The following is a 14,854-nucleotide window of genomic DNA, read 5'->3' as shown; positions in this document are numbered from 1 at the left end:
TAAAACATAGGAAGTTCATGGTCCTAGGCTGACTCCCTAGCAGGTTATTTTACACCAGTAAGGGACAGGCAGGCAGAGAGGGGCAGGGGCTGAGGGGGAAGTCGGGGCTCAGGGAAGGAGTTGCCTGATCAAGTCTTAAAGGATAAACAGGAAACTGTACAGGAAAAGGGGAAAAAATAGGCCAATCCGGGCAAGGACAGCAGTATGAACAAAGAATCAGGACTAACAAGAAGACAATACTCTGTTCCGCAATCAGCAAACGTTTGTGCGGCGAGTGTTTGTGTGCGGCTGCCAGGTGTGGCGTCGTGGCTGCCATTTTGTTCCTCCCTGGTTGGCTCCTTGGGCGCCTGCAGCCTGCGAAGCGCTGCCGGATGCCTACCGCTTGCCCACCTCCCCGCCTCCGGGCGCTGCCGCCTCCAGGGATCCCTCCGCCCCACCCCCGAGAAACCTGAAGGTGCCCACCTGGCCCAGCGGTCCGAGGTGAGCTCAGGAAGGACCTTCACCCTCCTCGTGACCCGCAGTGATGAGGCGGCCCGAGCAACGGGCCTTCCAGAAGAGGCGGAGAAACCGCCCTGGCCTGCTTTACCTCAGCCCCCTGGGTTCCCTCCAAACCAGAGGACGCAGAAATGCCTGAGTGTGAGGGGGCTGGGTGTGCTCTGCCTGGGGAGTCATGAAAGTCGCCACGGCCCCGGGCGCATCACGAGGTCAAAAGATCGATGCCATCCTGGCCAACATGGGGAAAAGCCGTGTTTAACTAAAAATATAAAAATCAGCTGGGGGTGTAATCCTTTAATCCCAGCTACTCAGGAGGCTGAGGCAGGAGAATCGCTTGAATCCGGAAGGCGGAGGGTGCAGTGAGCCGAGATCGCGCCACTGCACTCCAGCCTGGGCTACAGGGCGGGCGAGACTCGTCTCAAAAAAAAGAAAGAAAAAGAGAGAAGAAAGAGAAAGAAAGTCGCCACGGCTTCCTCAGAATCCCCCGCCCTCCCGCCGCGCCCTCCCGCCTAGCCCTAGCTTTGTGGTTGGGCCAAGCTCCCCTCCCCCGGGCGCTGCCGCCCTCCCCTCTGGCAGGCGGCCCGCGAGCTCGCGGTGGCCGAGATGCTCCTGGGCTCTCGCTGGGGCCTCCGTGGAGTGCCCTCCGGGGTCCTCGCCTGAGGAATCTCAGTGGACACCGACCCTCCCTCCCCCGCTCCCTCTCAAACCGCCCCCGCTCTCCCCCCAGCGTTGCTTCTTTCTACTGGAAGTCCAGCCCAGCATGCTAGTAGCTCTCCAAATGGCTTTTTCCACAGCAGAAACTGAACAGCAAGCATGGCCTGGAACATCTGGGGACAGGGTGGAGGGAACCGACAGTTTTACACACACTTCAATAGCTGTGTGTTGTACTGGGCATGTGGATTCCTTATTCCCGATTTTTTGAGCCTCAGATATTAAAGCCCCAATATTTGAGCCCCAAAATATTTCAGAATATTTTGCACAATGCCATACTGAGGCCCGCCTTCCCTTTGTACTCAAAAGGCTTCATAGAAACGAATCACACAGGTTAAAAGTCAGTTTGATGTGGTGTGGTGGTGGTGGTGGTGAATATGTCACATAGGTTAAAAACTCAGTTTGTGGTAGTAGATCTTAGATATTAAACCCACTGTGAGATCTTAATCAAGTGTTTTTAACCTCTCTGTGCCTCAGTTTCCACGTGTGTAAAATGAGAATAATTATAGTACCCACCTCACAGATTTATGGTGAGATGAAATGAACTCATATAAAGCACTTGGTGTCTGCCACAGAGTGGATGCTGGATAATCCCTCACAGTCATTCTTATCGGTTGCTGCTCACCTCTGTCACCTTTTGCTGCAGCCTGTGGTGAGAAGTTTCAGGGAAGTAAAGCATGCCTTTGAGAAGGATGACGCATAGATTGAGTGGAAAAATGGGATTCGATGTTGGTCAAAGGGTGCAAATTTTCAGTGATAAAATGAGTAAGTTCTGGGAGTCTAACATATATAGCATGGTGACTATAAATAATAATACTGTATTGTTTACTTGAAATTTCCTGAGATCTTAAGTGTTTTACACACACACACACCCACAGTGGTAGCTCTGTGAGATGATGGATGTGTTAACTTTATTGTGGTAACCATTACTCTGTGTATGTATATATATAAAGATATAAAATCATTTTATATAGCTTGAATATATAAAATTTTTATTTGTTAATTTACCTTAATAAAACTGGAAAGAATGAAATTTGAGAGTTTTCAAAACCTCAGTCTCCATTCTGCAGGAGAAACATTTCCTTTCCCTGGGGCACACAGGACAAAGTGTAAGAGCTGAGTCAGGGACTGAGGCCCAAGTCCTTGCTCCTCCACTAAACTGTGAGTTGATTCTTTGGTAAACTGCCAATTTGTCTAAGCCTCAGTTTCTTCACATGGGAACAAATAAGCCCCATGTGTATGAAAGGGCTTTGTAACCACTAAAAGCCTGAAAATTTGAGGTGCAGTTATTTTGAAAATACACAATTGATGGCCTGTAAATCGAACACCTGAGTTAAGTAGAACATTGACAACCACATGGAAGTTTCTACAGTGTCATGAGAAAAGCTTGATTTTTTGTTAAAGCTCAGCAGTGGTTAAATCAACTGCTAAAGAAGAGCCCCTTCCCAGAATATTTTCTTTTTCCTTTATATATAGTTTTCGAAATGGAGTCTCCAGGCTGGAGTGCAGTGGCACATTTCTCAGCTCACTGCAACCTCTGCCTCCCAGATTCAAGTGATTCTCCTGCCTGAGCCTCTTGAGTAGCTAGGATTACAGGCATAAGCCACCACACCTGGCTAATTTTTGTATTTTTAGTACAGACAGGGTTTCGCCATGTTGGCCCGGCTGGTCTCGAACTCCTGACCTCAAGTGATCCACCCAACTTGGCCTCCCAAAGCACTAGGATTACAGTCATGAGCCATCCTGCCCCACCCCCCAGAATGTTTTCTTGACAGAGTTGCTGGCTCCTCCTCTTCCACCACTGCGGTAGAGTGGTGGAAGTCCTGTGACTTCAAGGGGTTCCCTTTCTTTCTCTTCCAGATGTTTCCTCTGAGATCCACACTGTGGGTCCTTTCATATCTCTGGAAATAAATTGTCTCCTTCAAATTCAAAGCACCAAAACATACTCCAGTTTCCTACAGTTCAAGCTGCAACTACTTTTAATCAGTTCAAAGAAATTTCATGGAACCAAATTCGTAAGTTCCGTGGCTTCAAAATAAGTCACCTAATCTCTCTTGGCTGTAGCTTCCTTAAAGGAAAATGATATGCCTCAAATTCTAAGAGTCACATGAGCTTGGCAGAAACGTAAGCAGAGTTTCCGCTATTTCCTATCTCTCTATCCTTTCTGGTTAGTTCCATGAAGAACTTCCACCCCTAGACACAGGCTGAAATCCACCTCACCCTCAGCAACCTTGGGTTTTGAAGAAGGTGGGGCCTGAGGAGAGGTGGGACCTGAGTCCTAAGGTGCAAAATGCTGTTCTCCTGCCAGCCCTGGCCTACCTGCCTAGAGCTATTGTTAGTAAATTCTTGCTTAGTGAAGAGACAAAGGAAGAATGCATGTCCAAATAGATTAGCTTGATCACTCATTCAACAAATATTTACTGAGTGTCTATTATTTTCCATGGTTTTAGTTCCCTAAGGAAGTGATCCACCTGTTAGGTGGAGGTGGAGAGGGCTGGGGAGACTTCCCTGAGGAAGTGAGACCTGAAGAAAGAAGGGGGAGCAGTCAAGATAGTCCAAGGCCCTGCAGTGGGAAAGAAGGAAGCAATGAATAGATGAACAAATGGATGAGTGGATGAAGAAATGAATCATGAACAAACAAAAGGACAGACCAACGAATACGTGGTCCAGCCTCCTCCTTGGTTACTGGCACCCTACCTTCATTGGGTTTCTTTCTCAATTAGCACATCATATTGCCAGGCACATGTGGTTAAATTCAATCCATCTATAAAGCAGGTGTGAGTCCTGGACACCTACCATTGTGATGAGAAGAGACTTCTGCAGCACTTACACAAACATTTCCCAGGTTCCTACCGTTTGGAAAGCACTCATTATCCAAATGAAAGGCGGAGAAATCTGACTTCTACTACTTCAGAGGAGCCGTTCCCTTCAGCTTTTCACTAATTCATGCCCAGTTTTTCTAGTTGACAGCTTCCATTTCAGCCTGCTCCATTGTTAACATCATTGAAACATTTTCTCATATGGGCTATAGCATTTTCATTTTTTGGTTTGTGTGGGGGGGGGGTGGGGGGGAGGGGGGTTGCAATAAAATCCAGTAAATACCATATAGACTTCAACCATGTCTTTCTTTCAGGGTAAAAAATCCTCAAGGGAGGTAAGTTTACTATATAGAAAGAATAAAAACTTTTGCTATTCCCAAGAAGGGGAGAAAGAGGGAAAAACAAAAAACAAAAACCCCTATAAATGTCACCAGTGACTAACTCCATCTATTTTTGGAAGGCCCTAGGGGGTTTTAGGGCTTTCCATGCAGTAGATTAAATAGTAACATTCCTCTGAAAAGGAATGTGCAGTCTTTGCTCCCTGGAGTGCTCACCTGCAACAGCTGTCAATAAGGGCCCGAAAGGTGAGTGGAGATGCTGGGGCCCAGAGCACAAAGCTTCCAACATCACCTCCACCTGCTCTCAGGGACCACAGATCATCGGCATCTTTTAAGCCCATGAGTCAAGTGTGTCCCTTGTCTGTTAGCTTTTCCCCAGGCCACTGTGGACTTGTGACAGTGCCTTTTTAGCACCTGCTTCTTCTGCCATGAACTCCATCTACACCTGACTTAAGACAGAAGACCTTGCAGGGCAGATGCCCAGGTTCATTCCCATGAGATGGCCCTGAGCCCTATCAAATCAATGTGTCTCCAAAGGAATATATCACTGTCAAAATTTAGAAAGCTTTTTATTGTTAAAAAGAAATCACATTTGTATTATGCTGGTATTTGTTGGAGGAGGAGTGGACAAAGCAGCAAAGAAATATCACCTGGCCGTGATTTTTAAGAACCACCATGTTTAAAAGGATTTGTGCTTGCAACTTTTTTTTTTGCCCATATCAGGTTGAAGGTGTTAGGTTAAAAGTGAGTTTTGCAATGGTGGTTGATTATATGAATCTCTCTACTTTTGTGTAATTTCATGCTTGAAATTTTCCATGATAAATGGTTACAAAAAGAAAGGTAAGTAACACAGCATTTCACATGCCATAGGATCCTTGCTGCTTTACTTCCCTTTTTCAGCCCCACTAAGACTCCACAACCAGCAACCTCTGAAAGATGAGCTTCCAGCTGTTTTATGCCCTAACGCCTGGAATCCTGCATGTTACCACCCGGAATCTCAACTCACTTCACTTGAGTTGCTTAGAAGCAGGGCTCAAGTTTTTACACCTTACATTTTACCAATACTTCTATAAGGGAACTCTGTTCTCACCATGGTAGAAATTAAAGATTCTATTAAAGTTTTCATCTAAGAAGAAAATTACATATTAACAGGCATTCTGGTGTTATTTTTACCCTTTATTTAAAAGGTTAAGGTTCTAAGGAGATTTAAAAATTGCAATAGTATTATTGGGAGTAAATTTCATTCCTATGCCTAGGAAACAGAAGTTAGCAAATGATGATGTCATAGTTGAATTTTGCAATACAATTGAGGATTTTATAACTACCATAAGTCTAAATCACAATACATATAAGGCATGGAAAATGAATTATATAAATGTCACTGTCGCAAATGAAAACCCATTGAACATTTACAAAGTTAAAAATAATTCATAGCATGCTTACGAATAATCATGAGGGTGAAGTATATTGGCTTATGAACTTCTTAAGAATTGTTATAAAAATTCCACATTCCATCTGCACCACTTCTGGTTAGCAGGGGTATTCTACTCCCAACTGAAAACCCTTCTCTTAGCAGATGTTTTCTAATACACCCAAGGCCAGGACAAGTTGGCTTCCCCTTCCCTCCTGCCCTGTAGATGGAGACTGCAGAACACATGAACGGGACAGAAAGCTGAGGACTGAATGACAACCTTGACCAGAGCACTATCCCACCCCACCCCACAGCTTCCTGGGCTTCAGATTAGAAGGTGGCCCTGACGTCAAACCAGCTTCCTGGGCTTCAGATTAGAAGGGCAGGCAGATTCCTCATGTTCCATTAAAGCATCCATGGATTATTCAAAATAAAACCTTAAAACCTGCTTGAAAATATGGGTCATTTAGAACAGTATGACAGCCAGTGTGAATTCGTGAAAACCCACTTTATACTTTTAATTTGTATTTTCATAAAAAGTGCTGCCACACCCCTGGACCCATCTGCAGACAAGCTGCCCTGCCCAAGCCTTTGGGGAAGCAGCCTCCTTTATACTTGAGTGTAATTTATAGCAGTTTTTAAAAGTATTTTTTATTCCTTTCAAAATCATGGTGTAATTTAGGTAGCAAAGAACTGTTTTATGGGTATTTCTTGCTTGGTGGCTAGGTAAGAAAGATTTTCAATGCAACTGTTCATTAAGTTCTAAATTTTCTAAATACAACTTGGAAATCATTCATTCTTTGAGCTTTTTTGTTGTTTTTAAACTTTTTAATTAAATTATATTCCCACTCAAACATAATAGCAATGGTTCTTGCCAGTTAGATTGAGATTTACCATCGGCCACACTATCTTAATTTGGCTATGACCTCTTGTTGGAGCAGGAGTTGCATGCAAGCCTTTAAAAAGGTCATGCTGTACCACCTGGGCTTCCTCAAGAAACTCTACTCAGGAGGAGAGGACCTGGCAATTTGAATATGCAAATGCAGAGCAAAGTATGAACCAAAGGCATCAGTGCCGCTTCCCAGAGATGCCCAAGCACTACACGGGTGCCGTGCTGACAATGAGTGCATGCTGTGTCTTAGTTCAGCATACAAGTCAGTTCCATGTCACTTGCTCACCCTTACACACACAACAAGTGCACTTGCTCCATGTATCAGCCTTCTTTCTGTTACCCACAGTCACCCTGCAGAAGTTGGTATACTGACCCACATTCCAGAATCCAGAGGAAACCTAGCCCAACTTCTTGAAAGCCAGCACCAAAATATTCTCATTTTTATAATAGCTGACAGAATCAAAATTCCAATATGCTTTGTCTAATGAAAAAGATGCAGGGAAGTGAAGTTCCATGTAAGCAATTACACAAGTTCAGAAAGGCATGACTTGGCCAAGCAGATATGAATTATTATAAAGGTGGGACTTCTAGTTTTACTTGAAGAGTTAAAGATGTTTATTTCCTCCAAACCTACTTAAAGGACATTACAAAAAGAAATTTTAAGAAAAAGTAACACTAAACAGCCAAGGTAGTCTGCCTATAGGACTCTAGCCACTAGAGTGGGCAGAATGAAATAACAGCAAAAAAACAGGATTGGGGAGAGGGTCAAACTGGATAAGGAAATGTGTTCACGCACATGCACACCAATATTGCCGTGTTGTCAGCCTTTTTGAGGCTCAGCTTCAGAATGCTTGGAAGGCAAGTTATGTCCTTTAGGCAAGAGATTAGACAACTTCCCTCAGGGGAAACTAAATATCAAGAGAAACCTCCCCTAGCCCTTGCACATTTAAAGTTCTTCCAATGGAAAAAAATGGGAGACCTGCCAGATCACCCTTCAGAGAAGCCCAGCAGCTAATGAAATTCCCCTAAATAAGGCTTCCCAGTCAACATTTTAGTGACTCTCCCTTAAAAATAAGTGACCAATACTCGGTGGGGTGGCACAAGCTGGTAATCCCAGCTACTAGGGAGACTGAGGTAGGAACATTCCTTGAACCCAGGAGTTTGAGTCCAGCCTGGACAACATAGTGAGATTCTCATCTCTAAAAAATAACTAAAAAATAAGTAAATAAGTGACCAAGACATTTGTGAAAAGCAATTCTCTTGAAGGGAGCTAACAGAAATAAGAAATTCAGAAAAAATAAACAGATAAAAAAATGTTTTCAGCTAATATTAATGTCCTCAGAGAGACAGAAGATACATTCATGAAACAAGACATTATTTTTAAAAAGCAAGCTCTTGGGAATTCTAAATGTGATAGCAGAGATTAAAAGCTCAATTAAAGGGTTAAATAATCAACTTGAGCAAATTTCCCAGGAGGTATAAGATAAAGACAAAGAGATTGAAAAGGGAAAGAATATTTAAAAAAAAAAAAAAAAGAGAGAGAGAGAGAGAATCCATCCAGGAAGGCCAAAACCCAGAAAGAGAGAATAAAGAAAACAGAATGAGACGAAGAAAGACAGAGAAATGTAATCCTGATACACAATGCAGCTCAAATGCAGTTAGGGATGACATAATTTAGCACATCATAGAATGTTGAGGTCTCAGCCAACAGAGGCAAAAACAGAAAACCAACAGAATTTATAATGCAGGGTCCTCAATAGGCTCAGGAACTGGCACTTTCAGATAGTGCTTCTGAAACTGAAGGTTATGGTAAAACAAACCAATCTAGGACAGGCTGGGTAAGGGCTGTGTGAGAAGCAATCGAACCTTCAATTACCCTCCCTGTTCCACAGCACTGAGTATGTCCTCTTCCCCTCCCCCGTGAAAGACGGCAGGTTTATTCTTCGAAGAAATCCTTCCTGACTGGAGGTCAACTGGACATTGGTTGATTTGAGCACAGTAACACAAACCAGGGTTTTGGTGACCATAAAATGCTGAGACCCACATCCCTCCTTCCACAGCTGTTTCCCCAATTGGCCACCAAAACAGTGACAGCATACTTGTAACCTCAATGGCAGATTAGAAAGGTTTCTTTCTGAGGAATCTGACTAGTCCAAGAAAAAAAGGCCAGAAAAGACTGAGGCAAAAAAGTGTCCTAAAACAAACAGTGCCTCCACTCACCCTACAGTGAAGCTCAAAGTCAACAAGCCACGTCTGCAGGCTGAGAGCATCCAATCCACTTTTTAGTCCTCTGATCCTGAACAAACATCTGAGGGTGCCAGGTGTCTAAGGAAAGCCCAGGACAAGAAAACTGGAGAACAAAACAAATAGATATAAGCAACTTGGAGGAAATAAAACACACAGTGATTAAAACTTTAAAGGTATCATGAATACCCTCAGGGAAATAAGAGACAATGATATGCCTTTGAAACAAGAATAGGAAACTATAAAAAGGAACATAGGACCAGAAAATAGAATTGAGGCATTCTAGAAAGGTGAGTAAAATGACAGAGGGAAAAGCAAAAACCAGAAAATGAAGATATTAGAGAACCAATCCAGGAGTTTGGATATCTGATGAACAAGAGTTTCAGACAGAGGGAAAAGAAAGCCAAGGGGAGGAAATCATCAATAAAATTATTCAAGCGAATTTCTCAGATGTGAAAGACATAAGTTTCCAGATTTCCTGAAGAGGCCACTGAGGCCCAAAACAATGGATAAAAATAAACCCATATCCAGGCAGATCACTGTGAAATTTCACAACACTGGGGACTAAGGGAAGATCCTTTTTAACCTAACTACTGGAGGATGTTCTCTCCCAAAACGAGAGAGTAAACAAAAAAAAAAAAAAAAAGAGATGAGGAATCCAACTTGGGAGAAAAATCTAGAGAATTCGAAGGTCCATAGTGAAGCAACGTCTCAAGATAGATGACAGCTCTGCAACAGCCTGGAGAGCATTCAACTTGGAAAGGAGGGAAGGGATGGCCGTGGGGCAGGGGGCTGGGGGGCGGGGGCGGGGATGAGGAGTGGGCTCTCCTAAGAGAAAAAAAGAAAATGATAGACCATCTAATGTTGGTGTCTATTAAAGGTGTGTCTGCTTTAAGAGGTACAAAGAAATTCCACAAATAGAAAAAAAGGCAACAATTTCAGGAAAAACTAGAAAAGACAACCATAGTTCCCAGTACTCAACTGGAGATTGTATTTGTATAAAAAGTTACATAAACACAGATGTTTATTTAATCAAAAATTGCATTATCTTGGGACAGTGAGGCACAGGAACAAGGAAGAATAGTATAAGAGTTGGGTGTTCAGCTGTCCTAATAGACGATTATGTCTAAAAGTCACAATTGCAAACAGTATATCTAGGCATATTATTTAGAAGTGCTGAGACATATATGCAAGAAGAAATGGCTAAAATAATTCAAAAGTTGTTGCCTCTAGGAAGGAGCAATGGAAGAGTGTGAAGACTGATACAAGGAGCCATTGATATTTCTTTAATACTATTTAACAAAATTTTTATTTATTTATTTTTATAGAAACAGGGTCTTGTCATCTTGCCCAGGCTTGTCTCAAATTCCTGGGCTCAAACAAGTCTCCCGCCTTAGTTTCCCAAAGCACTGGGGTTACAGGCACGAGCCACTGTACCTGGCCTAACTTTTTCAAAAACTAAAAATGAAAAAAAAAGTTCTTTCAGAGACAAAGTCTCACTCTGTGCCCAGGGTGAAGTACAGTAGTGTGATCACAGCTCACTGAAGCTTTGCACTCCTTGGCTCAAGCAATCCTCTTGCCTCAGCCTCCCAGGTAGCTAGGACTGCAAGCATGAGCCACCAAGCCCAGCTAATATATTTTTTATTTTTAGGGATGAGATCTCACTATGTTGCCCAGGTTGGTCACAAACTCCTGGCCTCAAATGATCCTCCCACCTTTAACCTCCAGAGTCACTGGAATAACAGACATGGAGCACTGGGCCTGGCTATTTAACTTTTTAAATGATGTGCACGTATACCTTTGATTAAAATGTTATTTTTTTTCAAAATGAGAAAGTAAAACATATATAAAGGATGTTAGTTCCTAACTCACTCAATGAGTCAACATCATCATGAACTTAACTCTTCCAGATAAGGAGTCATATTCCCCTTCTTCTCAGCATCTGGCACAGAGAGGCACTCAACAAATGTTTGCTGTTTAATTGATTGTTTCATTGATTAACAAAAACAAGCAGTCAAAAATATTAATAGGTTTCTTCAGCTACACTGATAGAAAATGCTAGGAAAAAGATTCATAGCTAGCACTCTTTAAACACCTGCTATTTGACATCCTCTGTTCTAAGTACTGGGCATTTATCATATTGCTTAATCCTCACAACAATCTCATGAGGAAGATACTGACATTGTCCCCATTTTATCAACAAAGAAATGGAAGGACAATAAGGTTGCATAACTCATTCCAAGTCATACAGCTAGGAAGTATCAAAGCTGGGTCTAGGCTAGTCGCAGTGGCTCATGCCTGTAATCCCAGCACTTTGGGAGACTGAGGTAGGTGGATTGCCTGAGCTCAGGAGTTTGAGACCAGCCTGGGCAATATGGTGAAACCTCATCTCTACTAAATTAGCCAGGCATGGTTGCAGGTGCCTGTAATCCCAGCTACTCAGGAGGCTGAGGGAGGAGAATTGCTTAAACCCAGGAGGTGGAGTTTGCAATGAGCCAAGAATGCGCCACTGCACTCCAACCTGGGTGACAGAGTAAGATGCCATCTCATTAAAAAAAAAAAAAAAAAAAGCTGGGTCTAAACCCAGGCTGGCTGACTCTGAAGTCTCTGCTCTTGATTGATGAGCTTTATAGCCAAGAAGGAGGTGTCCTGTAGTCAGGTTATAACTGGTATATTCTGTTCTGTTTGAACACACCCACTCATGCATGCACACACACACACACGCACACTCTCTCTCTCTCTCTCTTCAGAAGTAGAATGTAATTACAGAAAGTAGAACAGGATGTGAGGGGATAAAAACCTGTAACAGTGGGTGTGAGGAATGGTTTTTAGATGAAGACAGTCTAATTATGCTTAAAGAGGGCTGATAAAGAACAGGGATTGGATTTGTTTTTCATGTCCCAAGTAGTAAAACCAGAACCAACAGTAGAGATTATTTGGGGCTATATTTCAGTTTTAAAAAGAAAGTTTCCACAGTTCCATAGGATATCAACTGCTTTGGAAATAGTTTCATTACTGAAAATTATAAGCTCATCAAACTCCAGGTGTGGAAGAAACTAAGGAATTTCACCCAATCACCCTCAGGATGCTTGGATTACCTTTACAGCACACTCCTAAAAGATCTCAAACATCCCAGAGACAAAAAACACACCAGAGGTGGCATACTCTTTTCTTTTTTAATCAGAGTTACATGTGCACGTAGTTGAAAGAGTTGAATAGTTATGTAAGATTCATTAAGAAAAGCAGAAGTCCTTCCCTGGAGGCACCCACTTTCAATTTTCTTTGCAATTCTTTTTGAAATCTTTACCTCTATATTTCTAAATAACAAGCCTGTATTGCTATTTCTTTATTTTTTAGTATTAGGTATTCTACACTAACTGCCCACAATGTTGGATGAAGATTTCATTTTTTCATTCCCCATACACAATACACACACCCTCTCCATCTTCTTATTATTCCAATGTAGTTTATGTACTGATTTGGGTTAGATCAGTATTTTGTGTTCACATTATTATAACTACAGAGACACTATTCAGAGCTGAGTCATGGGGTAAGTCGTAATTATTTTTCCTCTTCTATACAACTCTTGTGTTTCCCCTGAATTTAAGAAACTTACTTTTTGCCTTCACTTAGTTTTCTATGTATTTATCAGTAATTCAAACCCTCAATTTTCTGCCAAATGTCTGAATTTCCGCTCAAGACATTCAGACACATCAGATAATTCGAGCCATTTCACGTCTTTGAAGAAGCCTCTCTCAGAGTCTCCTGGCCTATTCTAATGTGAACTGATTATCTCCAAGCCTGGAGCAGAGTTACCATCTGGGAAATTTCCTTTACCATCACCGGAGATTCCCTTTACCCTTCTCCCATTTTCTGTATCTCCAATCTTTCTCTCCTTTGGTTTTCTCCACTGTTTTAGCGGTGCTAAAGAGTGGCTTCCTGAGAAAGGCTGTGTAGTAGGTAACCTTTTTGAATCTTTTCAGGACTATGTATGTCTTTATTCTACCTATAACTTGATTTAAAATTGTATTCTAGCTTCTCTTGCTGCTGTTGAGAAGTCTAGAGTCATTCTGGTCACTGGTTCTTTGTTTATGACCTGTCTTGCCTTCCTTGAAGCTTTTAATATCTCCCTGAGCGTCTTGAAGTTTCACAGTGTTACCTCGGGTGTGGGTCTATTTTCTCGCATTGTGGTCGGCATTCAGTACCACATTCAGTTTCCAATTTCAGTCAGGAAACTCATGTCTTCCAGTTCTGGGAAATATGCTTGAATTACTTTGTTGATGATTTCCTCCTTTTAGTTTTCTCTATTTCCTCTTTTGAATACTTGTATTCAAATACCATACTTCCTGAACTGACCCTCTAATTATTTTATCTTACTATTTCCCCCTGTTTTCTGTCTCTTTTCTTTCTCTTATAATTTCTGAGATGTTTCCTTAACATTACCTTCCAACCATTCTACTGAAATATTCATTTTTGATGTCATTATTAATTTCTAAGAGCTTGTTTTATTAATTACATTTTCTAGCAACTTATTTTCATTTGCAGTTAAAGTATTTTATTTTCTACCTATTAAAATATTAATAACTTTTTCCTTTAAGTTTTCTTCTGCTTGCATAATCCTTTTTCCCCAGTCTGAGCTAGCTTTCTCCAGTTGTTTATTTGAATGTTTTGGTCTTTATCTTTCATTTGAGGCTATTCTCAGTGGTCTGCTATTCCGTGATTGTCTACTCTTAAAATTAAAAAGCTGATTGAAAGCTCTGATCTTTGAATATGGCTGTCCAGTTTTGGCTTCAAAGTAGGATAAGCTAGCCGAGCGGTTTCTTGGGGAATCTCCAACCTCAGAAACATCAAGTATTTCTTCTTGGGCTGATCAGATATGCAGGGGTATGCTCTTCTGTTTTTCTGTTTGGAAACTAGAGTCCTTCATGACCGAGTCTAAGAGCCCATGGGTGTTTAGAGATAATACCTCTGTCACTGCCTTTACCTATACTTGAATCTACAATCCAAAAACTGTGTTTTTATCATTTCTAGAGGAAAAAAACTCCAGGCTTCTGCTAAGGTTTAAGTGGGGTTGGAGCAATGATGTAGCATTGCTGAACTGTTTGAGGGACAGGTCCACCACTCCAACTACTTCTCAACTTCTCCTCTTTACTCTGTTTCCATAGATAAGTAGTTGGTGCCACCAATTCCAAAGTCTTTGAGAGATTCAAAGTTAAAATCAAGGAATTCACAATGTTTCCCACTATCACTTAATATTCACCTTGCCCAGATGTGTTAAGTCAGTTACCACTTGCCCATCGCTTTCTACCTTCAAAATATTTTTGGTTGACCTCCTGTCTCATTCTCCTATCCTTGTGGTCTGTGCCTCTTAAAAACAATCTTTATTTTAGTTTGCGTGGTTTGAGGTGAGAGAAAGAACTAGAAAGGTATGTTTAATCTGTCACTTCTATCCAAAATCTCCCACATTCCATTTATGGGCAGCTTTAAAAGAAAATTTCTTCATATTGGTGTAATCTCTTTGTAGGAAACCTGACCATTCTATCAAAATTTTAAACACAAATAAATTTTAGTCCAGCAATTTTACTACTAAAGATTATTCTGAAGATATGTTCATAAAAGTGGGTGAAGAAATGTTCATTACAACATAAATACATAATAAATGAAATACATCAATACTTGAAGAAACAAATAGAAAATAGTCTGTGTCTGTCAGTAGAAACATGAATAAATAAATCACAGTATGGTTGTCCTTTGGTATCTGTGGGAGCTTGATTCCTGGACCCTGTCAGATGCCAAAATCCATGGATGCTGAAGTCCTTTATATAAAATGGTGTAGGAGTTGCATATAACCGATATATATCCTCCCAAATACTTTAAATCATCTCTATATTACTTATAATACCTTATACAATGTAAATGCTATGTAAATAGTTGTTATACTATA

General features: G+C 41.5%; 1 protein-coding gene across 7 annotated transcripts in view; it reads right to left on the bottom strand.

Moving 5' to 3' along the window:
* The window catches only part of LOC118143664 (uncharacterized), a 215,908-nt gene that overhangs the window by 79,445 nt on the left and 121,609 nt on the right, over nucleotides 1–14,854 (bottom strand). For 4 of the 7 annotated variants that reach the window (XM_078342574.1, XM_078342576.1, XM_078342575.1 and 1 more), the window contains exon 4: nucleotides 1,723–1,853. In XM_078342574.1, the coding sequence (XP_078198700.1) occupies nucleotides 1,723–1,853 (131 nt within the window). Of the gene's footprint in view, nucleotides 1–462; nucleotides 942–1,722; nucleotides 1,854–14,854 lie in introns of those variants that run through there. The other 3 variants (XR_013523924.1, XR_013523926.1, XR_013523925.1) reach the window with 1 other exon arrangement.

This window comes from Callithrix jacchus, chromosome 11 (assembly GCF_049354715.1).
Source record: "Callithrix jacchus isolate 240 chromosome 11, calJac240_pri, whole genome shotgun sequence".
NCBI lineage: Eukaryota > Metazoa > Chordata > Mammalia > Primates > Cebidae > Callithrix > Callithrix jacchus.
Note: the sequence above shows the minus strand (reverse complement) of the source record. Positions and strands in the feature narration are given on the sequence as shown.